This window comes from Manis pentadactyla, chromosome 7, assembly GCF_030020395.1.
Source record: "Manis pentadactyla isolate mManPen7 chromosome 7, mManPen7.hap1, whole genome shotgun sequence".
NCBI classification, from domain to species: Eukaryota; Metazoa; Chordata; class Mammalia; order Pholidota; family Manidae; genus Manis; species Manis pentadactyla.
Window position 1 is genome coordinate 135,855,759 of NC_080025.1, and position 16,279 is coordinate 135,872,037.

Consider the following 16,279-nt stretch of genomic DNA (forward strand, 5'->3'; position numbering starts at 1 on the left):
GGTTGGTGGCCACCAAGGGAAAGTGGACAGGAGACCTGTTAGGACAGATTGTCAGATTAACAAGTGAATCATTGGTTAGGGTGGGAAAGGGATGATTTGAGAACACCACCCAGGAATCTGACTTGGGCAGATTGTTGAGGCTATTCATGTTTGGGACAGAATGTGAGGGGTTGAAATCTGATAATATATATTAAGTGTGAGGAGTTTCCACCAGGTGGTTTGATCTGGACATGAGGAGCCAAGCCTGGTGCCCAGTCTGCCCTTGGCCAGGCTCCTCACCCTGACCAGGAATTCTTACAGCTTAAAGACCTTCTGGACTCAGCATACAGAACAGAGAGCCCAGATATAAACCCTCGCATACATGGTCAATTAATAATTAATATACGATAAAGGAGCCATGAATATGCAATGGGAATATACAATGGGGAAAAGACAGTCTCTTCAATAACTGGTGTTGGGAAAACTGGACAGCTACATGCCCATCCATGCCCAGGCCAGCTGTATTTTTTGTCTTCCAAGGTGAGCTCTGCTGAAACCAAGCAATTATTTTCCTGACGTCACACTGTGCAAACTTAAAGCAGAGTAACAGCACCCATGAAGGGTCCTGCTTCAGAGCTCTGACGTACTGCTCCGTGGAATCAAGGGACTTCAGCAGGCACCTTTCCCCTTCCTTTAGTTAGGAAAAAATCCTTCATAATTAGGTGCCACTCAATCTGTTTTGTAATTTTACACATTAACTATTACTATATTCTATATTTTCAAAACAAGGTACACCTATATACACTGAAGTTTACAAAGCAATTGCAATAAAATTTTAAGTACTAGGTTCTAAGTGAGCCACATAATCACAGTTTATATCATTAAAGAAAAATCTACTCTTCTTTTGCTTATTAAATTTGGAACACCCATAATTTATAACCCCATATTAGTGAGTTTCTTCAAGTTCATAATAGTTAACAGAAACAGAATTCTGAAATTGCAGAGGGTTCTTTCCCCATTGCTCTGCCCTTCTCTTCTATCCTCTCCCCTTAACCGCCTTCCCGGCCCACCCACTCTACTGCTGGTGGGAGAGGTGGGGATGGGGTGGGGAGAAAGAGAACAAATCATGATAATGAGGACTGGCCATGTTTGTTCATGGGCTTATTCAATATATTTTTAGGGAGATTTTTACTAAATTCTGGGAGGTGTTGAAGATGGGAGAGTAGCATTCCCAGGCTAGTCATTCGGATGGATGACCCAAGAGCAAGCACACGCTGCAGGTGAGAAGTGTAGCTGTGGGCTCGGTGGGGAGCGAGGCTTTCACAGCAGGCGCTCCCTGGTGACCTACTCCGTGTCCATTCGGCTTCCCTCCCACGTAGGCTCTGGCCTGCTGCCAGTGCAGCACCGGGGAGCAGGAGGATGCAATTTCTGGTGGCTGTGAATTGGTACAGTGTACAATGGTATAATTTGTGTGTTCTTGGGGCAACTGACCCATACCACATTTGTCCTTTTTAATTACAAAAGTGACACATTATCTGATTTAGACAAAAACCCCAAAACAGAATTGAAGTGTGTCCAAGTTCCCAGCCTGTCCTCTCCCATCCTATTCCCATTCCCAGAGGCCACCAGCCACTGCCAATGTGGTGTGCATTATTCCAGAAACTGAAATGTATCTCAAGCTCCCTAGGTAGGGCAGCTTCTAGAATTAATGTATATGTTAAGGCCAAATACTATTTCTTACTGTTAACTGTGAATCCTTTGTCTCAGGTTATATTTACCCTTAAAAAATATATGAATTCACACATACTACTATTTTTAGGGCCTCCCTTCCCCCACCCCCCAACAACTCTGTTAGAAAGGACATGAATTTACAAAATTTCAGAATTAGCACTGTATTTGGTATAAAGGGTATTTCTGCAACAGGGTGGGAAAGAGCTCAGGCAAGGAAGGGGAGCCCGCAAGTGAATGAGGATGAAGGCCTGGATGGTAAGGAGTTTTGGGGAGTGAGGGGCTGGGCTGGGAGAGGGGCCGGGCTCTCGAAGGCAGAGGCTCAGCATCAGCAGGCAGAAGGGGCCCCTTCCTTCTCCTTCCTCATCTGGGCTGCTGCACTTACCAGAGCTGAGGGGCAGAAATGACGGCAGGAGAGGCTCCACACAGGGCACAGCCTCTACTCTCTCCTAGTTCTGCAACTTTGGGAAGCCAAGTTAGGTTCACATAATGTATCATTTGTCCCTTGTTTGCAGCCTGTTCTTCACTAGAAGGTGCAATCCTAGAAGATGAAGAGCATTCTTTCATGTGTGACCCTGGGAAAGTAAACTCAAACTTAAAAATAAGTGACAGAAAACTTCTGAAGAGAATACATTTTTGATCCAAAGAGGGTGCCTACAAAGAAATTTTACAACACAAACCATTCCTAAGGACCATCTATCCCTTTTTAATAAGTAAAAGTATGTAATAATTAAAATTATTAGAGAAAGACAATTCAGAAGAAATAATAGGGCCTTTAGAGTTAGGCTATATGAACCCAGATGTGTTATTTAACCTCTCTGGCCTTGGTTTCATCTCTAGGATGGGGATTATAGCACCTGACTTGCTGGGTTACTCTGAGGAAGAAATGAAAATGTGCCTTGTACACAGGAAGTACTCAAATGGAATAAAATGAGGGCTCCACTCAAACCAGTCAGCTCAGCACCTGATTCTTCCCTGTGTCACTGAGGGCTGGGTAACACCCCGTGTTCCACAGGATGTTATCTCAGTCTCACTGCTTGATACAAACACAAAAATCAGGCTGAAAGTCTAAGGAAAATAGGTCCTGATAATTCACCATAATGGAACTTGATGAAGGGTGAACATCCCACAAGGTTTATAGATAGTATGTGGATTTTTACAAAAGAATAGGTAAGTTCAGATTTAGATTTCAATCAGCTGGACAAAAGCAGGCCAGCAACAACAAAGTGTAGGTGTGTTTTGGGTAGCACTGGAGTAAGAGCTCTGACGCAGTGCCTGCTAGATACCTTCTGTCCTGTGGTAAGAGGTTGGGTGGGGAAAGCTTTGGTCCTCCAGCTGCCTTGCTTTCCCTGCATCTCTGCTGGGTTCCTCCTCCAGGGCCACTCATGCCCCGTTCCCAGGCCCCTCTTCTGCCCTTCAGTGCTGTCTCCAGTGCTCCACTGGTTGGTGGCCTAAGGCAAGGCCTTACCACACTCCCGTTATCCCAGACCTGGCTCCCAGACCCCTCAGAAGCACTGGGTCCGGGACTGAACTCTTTCTTGCTACCTTGACTCTTCCACTCCCCGCCCTTGGCGCCCAGCCTGCACCTCCCTCTCCCTGCCTTTCATGCCTCAGGGAGGCACCTGGCAGACTGGGGCTTGTTCTGTTCACTCCGGTAGCTCCAGCACGAGAACAGTGCCAGGTACACTGCAGGGCCTGGACTGGGGACAACACTGCTTCCTAATGCCCGCAACCCAAGGCCACAGTGCAGCCTCATCTTGCCAATAACCTTTCTGTGTTCTTTCCTTTCAGCAACTGCTTCCCCAGCAATACAGCTAATAAAAGAACAGACACATCACTTTTCACATTTAAAAATCTTCAGAAATAGTAAGGAACATAAGTTTGACAGTTTCTCCTATTCTCAACTAATTCTCAAATAAGCAGAAAAAGGGAACAGAAAGTCAGAATTGGATACAGAATTCAGATTTTTGTCTTTCAAGGACACGTTTTATACAACTTTCAACATCTATGCTTTCAAACAAAATGAGAAAAAAATACACCGAGTGCTAAAAAAATCAAAACAGAAGTAATACAATTTTAATTTCAATATTTTAAAATACAGAAATTGGAAAGTAAGAATACCAAATACAACTTTAAACAAGTCACTTGTCCTCCCCTATAATAACCAATGTAAGCTACTTAAAGACTTACAAATTTAAAACAGAAACAAAATAAATACTGTACACTTTCCCTGCCTGCAGGCAAAAGATGGGAAATACTGTTATGAATCCCCCAAAAATGCTCTTAAAGCTTCAGCATCCCACTTCCCAGCCACACCCCACTCTGATGTCACACAGTGTGCTTCCATATTCAAGGACACACATGTGCACACACACTGACTGCCTATACAAACAGACAAAATACTACTCTGCAGACATCCCAAACAAGAAGGGGAACAGTCACCTTGGACCATGGGCATAAAAATCAGTTAAGGAAAGTCAGTCAGGCTAGCAAAACATTACTACAAAACTAGTAAATACCATAGCCAACAACTGTCCCCTTTTCAAATTTCACAGACTTATAACCCCTAAAACCAATACTACCCCTCCCCCACACCTCCCTCTACCCTCCCACTCCCCCCAAAAAACCTGCTGAAGCACTGGCAAAGTTAGACATCTCACAGTAAATGTGAAAATTCATATTATATAATCTCTTAAAATGAACCTTTTCACCCTCTTTCCACAGCATGAAACTGTTATGGCTTAATTTATATTAAAAGTAGAAAAGTCTTTTCGGAAGGAAATACAGTCTGCAAAGACGCATATGTGTTTCCTGATCAGTGCTATTTCAAACCTAACAGCATGACTTGCTTTTGCAGTCAGAAGCTGTTTTTGGAAAAATTGAGGTTATAGCTTTTGATTCAGTCTAACCATAAATGTAAGGCCCTTAGTTTGGTTTAGGTTTCTTTTGCAAGATAAAATAACCTTAGGGTTCACTTAGCAAGTTACACCTCAGGTCCCTGACTATTATGTGGAAGCTGTATGTCTACTTTGTAAAATAAAAGGTTACTTATGAATCTTAGAGGGAAGAAATGATTCTAGCAAAGGAATCAACTCCTCATTGTATGTCACACTCAATGCTAGTAAGTGTTACCAACCAAAATCCACTGAAGAAATATGAGTATGTTTGGGTTACTTTATTCCTGCAAAATATTAAATATTCCAGCACTTATGATCATTGTTTTGGTGAAAAATCTTGGGGGAAAATAACATTTTGAAAAGGAAATGTCCAAAGTAAAAGTGGGTGGAGGCAAGTTTTATCTTTATGATTCAGTTCCATTTAGGTCTGCTTTCTGAAATAAAGGAAAGTGAATGTTACGGAGCTTGCATAGGTAAACTACTTGGAGTTCAAGGGCTACGTGGTAGCCAGGGTTTATTATGGAAATAGTGCAGAGCAAATAAACTTGTTGGGTCAATCACCAAATAATTTTTAAAGGTTTTAAACAAAAAAATTAATGTTGCACTTGTTAAGAAAAAGCTTTAGGACCCTAGAAAGGGCACCAAGGGTGAGAGGCAGACTCTAGCAGGTAGAATGCAGGTAAATGAGTATATTTCCACCACCACCCCACCCCATAAAAAGGGGAAAAAAATATTATAAAAGAATAAAACCACAGTCAACCCTGATAGGCTAATAGGCATATGCTTAATGACCTTACATTGAAAAATGTGTTTATGTCAGGATATCAAATATTTGACTTACGGCATGATGTTCACTGAAAAACAAAATAAGGGAAGGGTTTTTAGTAAGGCTTTAGTATTAAAAGTACATAACGTTCAACAGCAATGTAGTGAGTGTATTAGGTCTTCCCCTTTCTTTCCACCTGGTTTCTAGTAAGCTTGTCAACACCGTCCACCACAGGATGAGTAGAGGCTGCACAGTGCCACAGAACAGGGCTGTCTGAGGAAGCAAGGTGCCAGAGGTCTGGGACCCACTGTGACCCCAGGCAAATCCCTGCCCTATCTAGGTTTCATTTGTCTCCTTATTTGTAAAGGCTGCTTTAGATGAAGGTCTACGGCATCTAAAACTGATAGGTGATCTTTAGCTTCTCTTTCTGGAGGGAGTAATTAGCTTAATATTTAATGAGAAAAAAATTTCAGATTAGGCCTTCATCTTTTAAATATGAGATTGCAAAATGCTTATACACTCCAATGATTACTTTTGGTGGTAGTAAACTGGGCCATATAATTATTCATCAACTCTTTGGGGAGTGGTTTTACCACTTTAGAGAGCACCTCTTAAAAAAAGCATTATCTTTCTTTTGAAGATGTCCAGTCTCCTGTCCTAGACTCCTACAGTGGTTTCTGTACCCAACAAACTATGTTAGCCAACCCATAGCTGTCTTTATTGATTCCCATCTTCCTAGCCACCTTATTTTTAACCCCAAGTTCCTTGGGTGATTGCTAAATCATTCTAATTCTATGACTTATTTTACCTTTCTCTAGTACCTGAACAGTATGCAGAATCTGTGGAGCAGTACTATCCTAATTCCTCTTTTAGAAAAACTGAAACGATCTTCCAATTACCTTAAATCATCTTAATGATTACTTGAGGATAAACATTCTCACTCTAATCCATAAATGATCTCCCTTCTTTTACTTTCACTTAAGAACTCATTTTATTTCAGCACCTTGTTAGAGACTCTTCAGATTTTTTAGGTGGCATGCTCTGGGCTTTTATTTGATATGAAACAAATTTTATGAGTAATAGCAGTTTTCATTTAAAATGCATAAAAATGTGCATTGATTATCAGTTGTAACTTAAATATTATAACTTCTCTTCAAGTATGAAGTGTTCATAGATTAAAGAATGCTTTTCTATGGTTTTCTTAACTGCAATTTTATCCAAACTTACAAATAAGAAAACTAATCCTCAGAAAGAATAAGTGACCTATTTAAGATTACACAGCTGATATATAAATGGATTTGGACAAAAGCCCAGGTCTTCTGTTCCCTTCCATGCTACACCATGCCCCTCTATCACCCAACATTAAATTATTAACTTTTGAAATGTTTAAAAAATTTTTTTAATTAAAGAAAGTTTCTTACTTTTACTTGTATCAGTTGAAACTAGAAAAATTATGCTTTTCCTTTTTTAACAAATGGGCCCTCTTTTGCTTCAGTTTGCTTAGAAGTGAAAATAACACTGTTTATTTCCTGGAGAAGACACCTTCAGTGGCAGAGACCACACCTTCAACTCCATATTCCCCTCCAGTACTAAGTAGTGCTGGGCACATAGATGTTTGACAAATACCTGCTGATCTCATAATAAATACAGTAGAGTTCATTAAAAAGGCAATAATTCAGGTTATTAAACAATAGAAGAGTATTCAAGCTAAGTATTTAAGTAGAGATGGGCTTGTTTTCTAAGTATATAAGGTGATTTCAGTCAGGGTTTTCAATTTTGTATGCTTTAAAAATTAACTTATGCTTATGAAGTTCAAGGTATTTCTAGAATACTGCACTATTATAAACTGCCAGGTTTTATCAATACTGGACAGCACATTATATAACATGAATTACAGTACGGTGGATCCCAGGTTGACAGAGTCACTTATTTGAATTAATATAGGACAATTATTGTCTACTACTACAATTAAAACTGCATACACTTAATCATAATTGTTTTATATATCTGTGTTTGCTTATAACTAGCTAAATGCCACCTTCCTGTCTAAGCTGCAGTGTGTGTATGGTAGTATTGTTTATAAATGAGACTGAAGGAAGATGAAAGGTTGTCTATTACAGCTCATTCTGGATACTGGCTGCAGTGATTACCATGAGATGAAGGGCCACATCACAGTCAGGAACTTTACAAGGGGTTTGACTAAGAAAGTCACTGGATCCGTGGCTGGATTTTCACCAATTCAGAAAGAGATACATGAATTCTGCTTTAGTGGTTATATTACTTAAGGAACATTTTAAAAAGCTTAGCCAGTTAATGAATGGGCTAAAACTGCCAAAAATGAATCCACAGTACCTTCGCTTAAAAATCCCATATACTGCTACTTAAACTTAGTATCTATCAGCTTAAGTACACAGGGTGGATGGTGGTCACAATTTTAATTCATAAAAACAAGTTGCTTCATTTTAATGTTTAGGAAAAGAAAAATATGGTAAATAAAAATATGTAGAGCTGTGAAAAATGTAAAGAAAACAAAAGACCGCGGTTCATGATGTAGCTGGAAAAAGAAAGTGTAATTCTTATTTCTTAAACCAAATACAAAAACATGTTAACTGTAACACTAAAATGATGTCTTTAGAAAACCAAAACATCACAGTAACATCTTCTGTGGAAGGTGGGAGAACCTGTGGAATCCCAGTTTTTGACATCCTGGGATCTGCTGAAAACCAAATGACTGAGTGTAGCCACTTCCCAGCTTTGGCATAGTGCAGATAGAGTGTAAGCAGGCCATTTATAGACATTCAGTATTTCCAAAAAATTCTTCCTGACACCCAGATAAGACCCAGAGTTTGATCTGGTCATTTGGACCAAAAAGGCTATTCATAAGCTACTTCATGTTCAACCCATGAAATAGTGGAATTGAGACAGAGTAAGAAATATTTCTCTTTGAAAATACACATTTGAATGCAACCATGAAAGATGATGGTATAGACTTTTTTCTTAACTCTTCAAGTGATACTTAATACAGAAGTACGCTGCTCAATAAAGAAAAGATGAATCTATAATACGGCCATATTTCTTCTCCATAAAAATAAATTTTATCCTATTTGCTTTTATTTTCTTTGTAGGGACTTCTAAAATGCTCTATTGTCAGAATTGGGCATATCTCCACCCCACTCCAGAAATCAATTATTTTTATACAGTGGGGGGAAAAAAGGGGGAAAATATAAGCTTTTCGGAGGAACTGAAAACTGGCATTTAGTAAAAATTGTGCATAAAGGAGATAAATGATTCCTTAAAGCTCAACCATATACTTAACCTCAATATGCACTGGTTAAGTTAGGATACATGGAAGAAACTGCAAGAAGCACCCATTTATACTCCAAATCCATACTTAAATAATTATTTAGAAGGTTAAGAAAAAACTAAACACACACACACATCCAAAAGATCTACTCCAACATGCTTGCTTCTATACAACTTAATATAGTATAGTCCTCTTACATTACATTACGGCTTATTATGCAGATTTGAATATACTAAGTCAAATCAGGTTTTGTATTTTCCAACAAATTAGATACACAGAATAAAAGTGTCATAAAATATAACCTCTGTGGCAGGTGTTGGTCCTGCCCTCCAATACCAGCAGTATGAAGAAGGCCCTCTGTAGTTACAAATGTATTTGAAAATCTACAAACTTGACAATTTAACCAAACTTACAATACTTTTCCCACAAGTAGGAAAGAGATATTAAAGCTGTTTTCTTTGGAACCCAGATATCATCAGCAAAAATGAAAATGCAAGAAGCCTATTTTCATATAATTAGAAGAAAACTGCGATGCCAAACGAAATGAGAAATGTGAGATATTCTATGTATTTCTTACGTACTGGCTATGAAAGTGTTTCCCTGCAAAGAGGAGTCTTGTGTCATCACAAAATGATGGGGATGCAGAGGGATGTGGGATATAAGGTCAACAACCTGGATAACAGTATGCACCTTGGATGTTAGCAAAAGCGAAGCTAATAGCTTATAAAAAACACATGAAATATATAAAATAAAATGATTTTCATATACATCTTAATTTAAAATAATTAATGCATCAAATCCCTGTTTAAGACTTTAACCTGAATATCAAATTTAAGAGTCCAGACTAGTTACTGTTACCGTGGCTCTTCCCCACATGTAACACACACACTATCAAAAATAATTTAAAAACTTTCACATTCTTAAATCTAAATTAGTGAGATATTTCTCCAGAAATCTTCCAAATAAATAGCTTTAAAAAAGAAAGAATTTAAAAGCTGTTAACTTTAAAAAAAAATCTGTTAAATAAATTATTGATAATTCTTTACCCTACTACGGAAAATAAATCAAGACACTACCAACAACTAAATGAAATTCAAGCCCTGACAAGAGACCCTTTCCAGTTCAAGGTCTCTTTTTAAGGTTCTACCCTCCTCCTTCCTCTCCCCCACCAGGTCCCAATGGTTATTGCTGAGTGGGTGTGGCACAGTGAAAATGCAGCATCAGGTTCCTTTTGTTCTCCAGGCAGTGTTCTCTACTGTACATGCAAACTGCTTGCGCTGGGGGCACGGCCGAAGCACCAGGCTGCCGCACCCCCGAGATGGGTCTCCAAAGGGAAGAGTGGCCATGGCAGCAGCTCTGTCACACAAAGAAACGTGCGTGGCCATTTCTGTTCAACTTAAGGATCTTTCCAAGACGTTGTTTCGCTGTTGCCATTCCTTTTTTTGGACGTTTACCTATAAAACACCGACAGTGTAAATTATGATGAAAACCTACTTGACAGACCAGCACCTTAAGACTTCAAGGGAGTGCTGTGTGGTAAGCAAGACTTGCGGTATTCTGAATGGGTAAAGGCACGCTCCTGGATTCCACTGCTGCAACATCTCAGTACAAGAGGAAAAAGCCCAGCTCCTTCATAAGACATACAAAGCCTTGGCACAGTCTGATCCCTGCCTATCTCTTCAGCATGAGTTCTTACCGAATCCTGTATCAAACTGTACCGTAGTAACAAACACTCTACAGTTTCCAAAATACCCCGTGTACTATTCTCACCTTTGTACCGTGGGTCATACTATCTCCTTTGCCTTCAATGTTGTCTATCCCGTCACTGTCCCCAACTCAGCATGGCTAAGCCCTTATCATCCTTCTCAGGATCTACCTTCTCCTTCAGAAAACTACTCCTGATCCTCAGGGTTGACTTAGGTATCTTTCTTCTCTGTTCCCATCGTAACCAGTGCATAATGCTATTACTGTGCTGTCGCCAGTGCATCAGCCTGTGAGCAACTTGAGTGCAGAGACTATGTCTATCTAAGATGCTATTCCCACCACTATCTACAGCCAGAAATATACTTAAATCTACAAGCATGTGAAAGTTACCTTTTGTTGCCTGGTTGCTGATAGGCGGTGGATTTGATGCAGGTCTCTTGGTGGGGTGAAGGGGCACTGAAAAGGGCGTTTCACCAACTGACCCTTCTGGGCTTACACTGCCATTACTTATCTGGCATGCCCCTGAAACCAAGCTTGAATTCTGTATATACTTCCCACTCTGAGGGCTTGAGCCACTGCTGTCCACAGAATTCCTACTTTGTACCTTCTGACTGATTTCTGATGAACCTTCCTTTTTGATGCATTTCTGGCCTCTACTTAGATCCTAAAAAGGAAGGAAATGAGGCTGAATTTTTAGGGTTCCTTTAAAATAAGTGAAGTATTTAACCTCTTTATGCACAAACAAGTCAAAAAAGAGAAGAAATAGATGACTGGGTTTTCTTAACATGTAGTAGCTACAGAAGACCACCCCTTCATGATGGTCATCTCATTCGAAAACCTAGCTCTAAAGGAGTCAAGTCTTGAAGTTGCATCATAACTTCAGTCAAGAAGAAAACATTTTCTTGTATATATATATATATATATATATATATATATATATTGGGAGGTAGGGTGGGGAAAGTAACTCAACCGAGCCATCCTGAACTCAGTCAGCATGTGCTGTGATGTGCCGTGGAAGGAACGTGGGAAGGGGAGATGTGGACCTACCATTCCCTCTCATGTCACAGTTCCCAGACATCTCTTATGGTGTCACATACTATCTTTTCTATAACTTAATTTCTGTAAGGTTCACCTCTACTGTACTTAAGTTGTCTGCTATGAAAACCCTATCATGAGCCCCAAGTCTGTCTTTAACAATTCTTCCTTCAGTCTCTCAAGATGATTTAGTGAACTGTGTCAGGGGAAAATAAATGATGTTCCTGACTGGTGGGTCTTGAAACCAGCAGAGAAGGTCATGACCAGAATTAAAGAGGAAAAGGAAAAAACAAAAGCCTGAGAAGAGCACCCTGCAGAAGTGATGAAAATTAATTTGAAGTGTATGTGATGTAAAATAAATTTTTGATTCTGTGATGGTCAAGTAAGTTTTAAAAAACAGCATTAAACAGACTTACTTTAAATTAGTCTTACATATATGCTTGAGCATGAAGAAACAACTGTTATGATTTAACATGACTATATATACTCCTCTAGATCACAGGCAAAAGAAATTTGATTTTCTCTAAGATAATCTTGCTAGTCACCTGCTTTCTACTTCTTTATTTTCCGAAGACAATTGTAAGAACAACAGATTTAAATAATAGCTTAAACACTGAATCCTATAATGTTATTAAGTTATAAACCTTATGGCCAAATGAGGCACTACATAAAATCATACATTGAATAGTGAATTATTAGTAGGTAAGGGATTTCTTACTTGACCTTTGACTTTGGAACATATCATTCTAGTAAGAGAACTTGTACTCACAAAACTGCCTTAATACCTGGCTCTTTTTCTTATGGAAAATTAACTGATAAGTATTTACACAATATAGGTAAGCCAAATAAAGAAAATAAAAACCATTCATAATTCCACTACTCAGCATATACCTGGGATTGGGGAGGCCTGAAGACTCTAACCTGGCATGTGAGAATTTTTATTTTTTCTTTGACTGTCATTTTCCAAGATAGTAACACAAGGTTGTGTTGCTCTCCTTGTGTGTGCTTGTTTAGTAAAGTTTTGGTATTTTTAAAAGCTATTTGGGGATCATTTTGTTTGACACAGGCATTAATACACTGGGATCCTAAGACATCAAGTGTCTTGGAGCAGGGGTCCTTAATCTGGAATCAATGGATGGTCTGGGGCTGGGGGGTGGGGCACAAACCATGATAAATATAAGCAGAAGTCAGCATTTATGATGAATGTTTTTCTAGAAAGGACCCATAACTGTCAAAGAAATTTAGTGTCTAAAAATGTTCAAGAAATGTTCAATGTCAGAGATTAAAAAGAGAGCCTCATGGTACTTTTTTTCTCCTTTTACATTTCATTCTAGCCAGACATAACCTAAAGGTGTTAGCAATCAGGGGTTTTTAACTACTTCCTTAAATAAAATATTTTTTTCCACATCACATCCCGTCCACAGAACTTGCATTCATCATTACATCAGAATACCTAAAAATGTATGGTTGTTCAAATGTGCATTTAATTGCAATTTTTTTAGCTCTCCAGATCTAGTGGTTGATCACTGGTTACAGTTTAAAAAAAAAAGCACAGTGTTAATGACAATCCTAAATCTCCTTTTAATGTTTCAAACCTTGAATATACCTGAAGATTAAATCTGGAAGTTGTATCAAATTGTTTAATCCAGGAAGAACTCCTCAAGTCTTGATCTTCAGTCTTGACATGGTACCCTAAGGAGAAGTTTTAATTAAATTATCTCTACACAACTTGATCGTTAAGAATAAAGCTAGCCTTAGGTTTAAAGCTGAAAGCAAATTTATGTTGACATTTTACTTAAAAAGGAGTATGTTAACATTTACTCATATACTTGTACCACATTCCTTTCCCTCTCAAAAATAAAACAGTCACCAGCACACATTCTAACATGCTAATTCTTTCAATTCTCTCAAAGACTGTCTTTATGCCCAATAGGTTTTGTGCCCAATCAATGTTGGAAGATCTGGAGTCAAATTCTATAGCCACCTCTTGTAGATATAAAACCAAATGTAATACACTCTCTTTAAAAATGCTGTATTTTTCCATACAGAATAAAGCCATATATTTGCCTGAATTTTGAGTATTTCTATAGAAGCCTTCTTTTCAAGGGACCAAAGAGATTATAGGGAGACAGAATGGCATAGTGCAAAGAAAGACAAACTCAGGTTTGAATTTCACTCCTTTCAATGCCAGTGCATCTTTAGGCAAGTTATTTAGCCTCTCTAAACCTCAGTTTCCTCATACATAAAGAGCAAAGAGTTTGAGATTAGATGGTCCTGGGTTGAAATCACAATACCACTGAATAATATATGGGCAAGTTAAATTAACTTCACTACGTCTTTTTTCTTTACCTGTAAAAGTTTATTACATACACCAAAACGTTTCAAGAATTAAGTGAAATGTATGTCAAGCTCCTGGTACACAGCTGACACAACTAGGTGGGAATGAACAGTTTCTACAGTAGGCATTCAGGTTAATGTAGCACCAACTTCTCCCCAGTGCTCAGATTTGGGGAAACAGACTCTTTCCCTTAAGGTGCAGAGAAGAAAACACTATGGGGCATCACATACTGGCAGTGAGTCCTCCTTTTCAAGCAGGAGGGAGAATATCCTCTATCAGAAACAGTGCAAATCTTGTTTTTCCCTCCCATAAAAGGAAAAGGCTTGGACAGCAATCCATTCCTCCTATTCCAAGCAACCTCCGGCAGGGAAACAATGCTGCCCATCTTGCCACAGCAATGGCAGGGTTCTGCCAGTCAACACAACTCTCAGTCTGTTATACTTATCCTTGCATCTTACATTTCTCAACACCATGTGTTTTTTTGTCAAAAGGCTTAAACACCATTTCCAACTAAAGATGTGCAATAAACAGTTCTTATTCCTAATTGCTAACCTTAACTAGGATTATAGAGCTATTAATTGGAGGTCACATGTTACTTTTTAGAGACTGATAGCTTACGTTTCTTACCACATTCCACTGGTTTATCACAGCGATACAACTGCCTGACTTCCTGGTTACTGCTGTGGCAGCTGCTGGGATCCTGGAGAGAATTTCCTTCAGCACTGCAGTCTGTGCTTTGCATCTGCCTTTGTAAACATGCGGAATAACGTAGCCCTGCCATAGACAGCATGCCCTGAATAGCTTCTTCCTCTGTGCTCGTGGAGGTAGGACATTCCCTAAGAGCAGATAATCAAAAAGGTGGAGTCTATTTGTTCTAATGAAATTTTGGGTAAAATTTAAAACTAAAAAAAATTTTTCATGTCATTTATACCACAATCTAATTAAGAAGATTACCACCCTCAGCAAGCCTACCTTTTAATTGGAATTTCACTTCTAGACGGCTTCTGGCTCTTTTGAAGGAAGTTTCTCATCACAGTAGATTCCTCCTTAAAGTTTGATGTTATTTCTTGTTTCTTTTCATCACCTGAACTTTCAGACTCTTCAGTGGTAAAATTATTTTTCTGACATAATAAATAATTAGATGGAAGCAAATCTATGTTAGAAATCTGAGGTCTGTACAGACTAATCAAAAATACTGTATCCATCTAGGTAAAGTCAGAATCTTAATTATCATAGAAGTATTTCTGTATTTCAAATGAAAATCTCTAGTAACTACAGTAACATAATTCCTTAAAAACACACAATACAGCTTTTCTTTAACGTAAAATGCAGCATAACCTATGAGAAGTTTGAGAAACATAAGAACCGTAACTCCCCCACCCTTCCCCAAACAAGACCAAAGCTATGCATATCAAATGTAAATAGTCACATGGTGGTGTATGTGTTTACAAAAATCACTACAGAGAAAAGCCTGCCCCACAAAGGTCAGAGAGACAGGCTCATGGTAAGCTGTCATTCCCTGTCCTCTCAGGTGAAAGAAAGAGGGTGCTCATCTTCTGTCAAGTAATGCGCAGGTCAGGGGGCTCCAGGCGTACCAGTGCAGTGCAATCCGGTCCAGAGTCTTCTGAATCAGAAATATCAGAATATTCTGATGATCGATTCCTGAGTTCTGATTTCACACTTGTAAAAAACCCTGAGAAGGAAAAGGGTAAGAGAAAAAGTGAAATACATTAGGATTTTATGGACAAGGTGAAACCTAGTCTGTCCAGCTTTGTGTATGTCTCAGTTGCACCTGCTTATCCTGCCCACTTTCATCTTTTTCATTTCTTTCTTCCCCAAAGCCTTTCTCCTTAATCGACCAAGACACAGATTGAAGTGTATTCTTGAAACAATTTGTGGTATTCATTGAACATGATTTTCTATTCTTCATCTGGGTTGGTTGACTATTTTATATTTCTTTCCAGAAAAAACCTCCAACACTAAAATTAGCTACATCATGCTTTTCAATTTCCCATCTGCATTATGTCTCTCAACAGAAAACAAAAAGATCACTCTTTTAAGCCTAAAAAGCATTCAAGTAGATAGTGAATTCAAAAAGCTTATCAACCAGGCTTCACACTGTCTCTCTCTTTCCCGCAGCACTGCCAAATAGCAAGTGTTCGAACAAATGCAGAGTCATCTTCTATAACAATATCATATTTACCTGGAATTAGCAGGAATTGAGGTATTCAATGTGGACTAAGTAATGTTAATTATCTGGAACATTTACTTGTCGAGTACCAAAATACTGAACTACTTTTTTAAAAAGGAGGGATATATGGAGGCCCTGAAAAATGTTGAGAAATTAAGAGTTCATTGACAGGAAAGATCTCAAGGAGAAGGAGGTGTGACTATCTGTCACACTGATGATAACCAATTAATAACCAAGTAGAGGCCTTCGTGTCAGCAGGTAATCAAGTAAAACGATCCATGGGTTACTAATAGCTTCAAATCAACCAATTACATATTTCCCAATTCCGAAAATCATA

At 38.8% G+C, this 16,279-nt stretch overlaps 1 protein-coding gene across 2 annotated transcripts in view; it reads right to left on the reverse strand.

Annotated features, from left to right (window-relative positions):
• Positions 1–3,761: 3,761 nt before the first annotated feature.
• The window catches only part of KDM7A (lysine demethylase 7A), a 98,523-nt gene continuing 86,005 nt past the window's right edge, over positions 3,762–16,279 (reverse strand). Inside the window, exons 15-20 of one of the 2 annotated variants that reach the window (XM_036926090.2) lie at positions 15,347–15,444; positions 14,724–14,872; positions 14,379–14,587; positions 13,020–13,105; positions 10,769–11,042; positions 3,762–10,128 (exon numbers count right to left, since the gene is read on the reverse strand). In XM_036926090.2, the coding sequence (XP_036781985.1) occupies positions 10,034–10,128; positions 10,769–11,042; positions 13,020–13,105; positions 14,379–14,587; positions 14,724–14,872; positions 15,347–15,444 (911 nt within the window). In that variant the 3' untranslated portion in view covers positions 3,762–10,033. Of the gene's footprint in view, positions 10,129–10,768; positions 11,043–13,019; positions 13,106–14,369; positions 14,588–14,723; positions 14,873–15,346; positions 15,445–16,279 lie in introns of both variants that reach the window. The other variant, XM_036926089.2, reaches the window with a different exon arrangement.